Source organism: Eimeria mitis, genomic scaffold, assembly GCF_000499745.2.
Source record: "Eimeria mitis Houghton genomic scaffold, Emh_scaff322, whole genome shotgun sequence".
NCBI lineage: Eukaryota > Apicomplexa > Conoidasida > Eucoccidiorida > Eimeriidae > Eimeria > Eimeria mitis.
Window position 1 is genome coordinate 6,083 of NW_013571557.1, and position 465 is coordinate 6,547.

The 465-nt window shown below is 55.9% G+C and overlaps 1 protein-coding gene across 1 annotated transcript in view; it reads left to right on the plus strand.

Annotated features, from left to right (window-relative positions):
• EMH_0007840 (uncharacterized protein) overlaps positions 1–465 on the plus strand; it is a gene marked incomplete at both ends in the record, with an annotated part of 14,484 nt that overhangs the window by 5,967 nt on the left and 8,052 nt on the right. Inside the window, 1 exon segment of the mRNA XM_013498149.1 lies at positions 339–395. Within this exon segment, the coding sequence (XP_013353603.1) occupies positions 339–395 (57 nt within the window).

The following is a 465-nucleotide window of genomic DNA, read 5'->3' on the forward strand; positions in this document are numbered from 1 at the left end:
CGTAGCCGGTAGAAACGGCGAAGAGGTCATCTGCCAAGATGGAACGTTCAGCAAGCCCAAACTCCGCTGCGAACCCAGATCAGTCACTGTTCAGTACATCAAGGCGTATATACGAAATGCAGGGGTAAGCAGGCTGCGTCGTGCCCTGGCATCTACACCGTCGTGTGCTAAAACAGCAGGAAGAGAGCATGAGGCCCAGAACAACTCTCGAAGTGACATGGCACGCCTTGCTTGACACCAACTGTTACCGAGCAACCAGCTTGTCTCCTGCTTGTGCGGAAGCACTTACCTCCGGTTTCGGTCTCTGTTTTCTGCTCCGACTGTTGCTGTTGGCTCAGGACCTGCAGTATGGCGCTGTTCCAGCTCTGTTTGCTGCTCTCTCCTCGGCCCTGAGAGTACAGCCACCAGACGAATTGCGATTACTGGCGGTTGGGCTCGACCGGAGAAACGACGGGACGCGGCCTT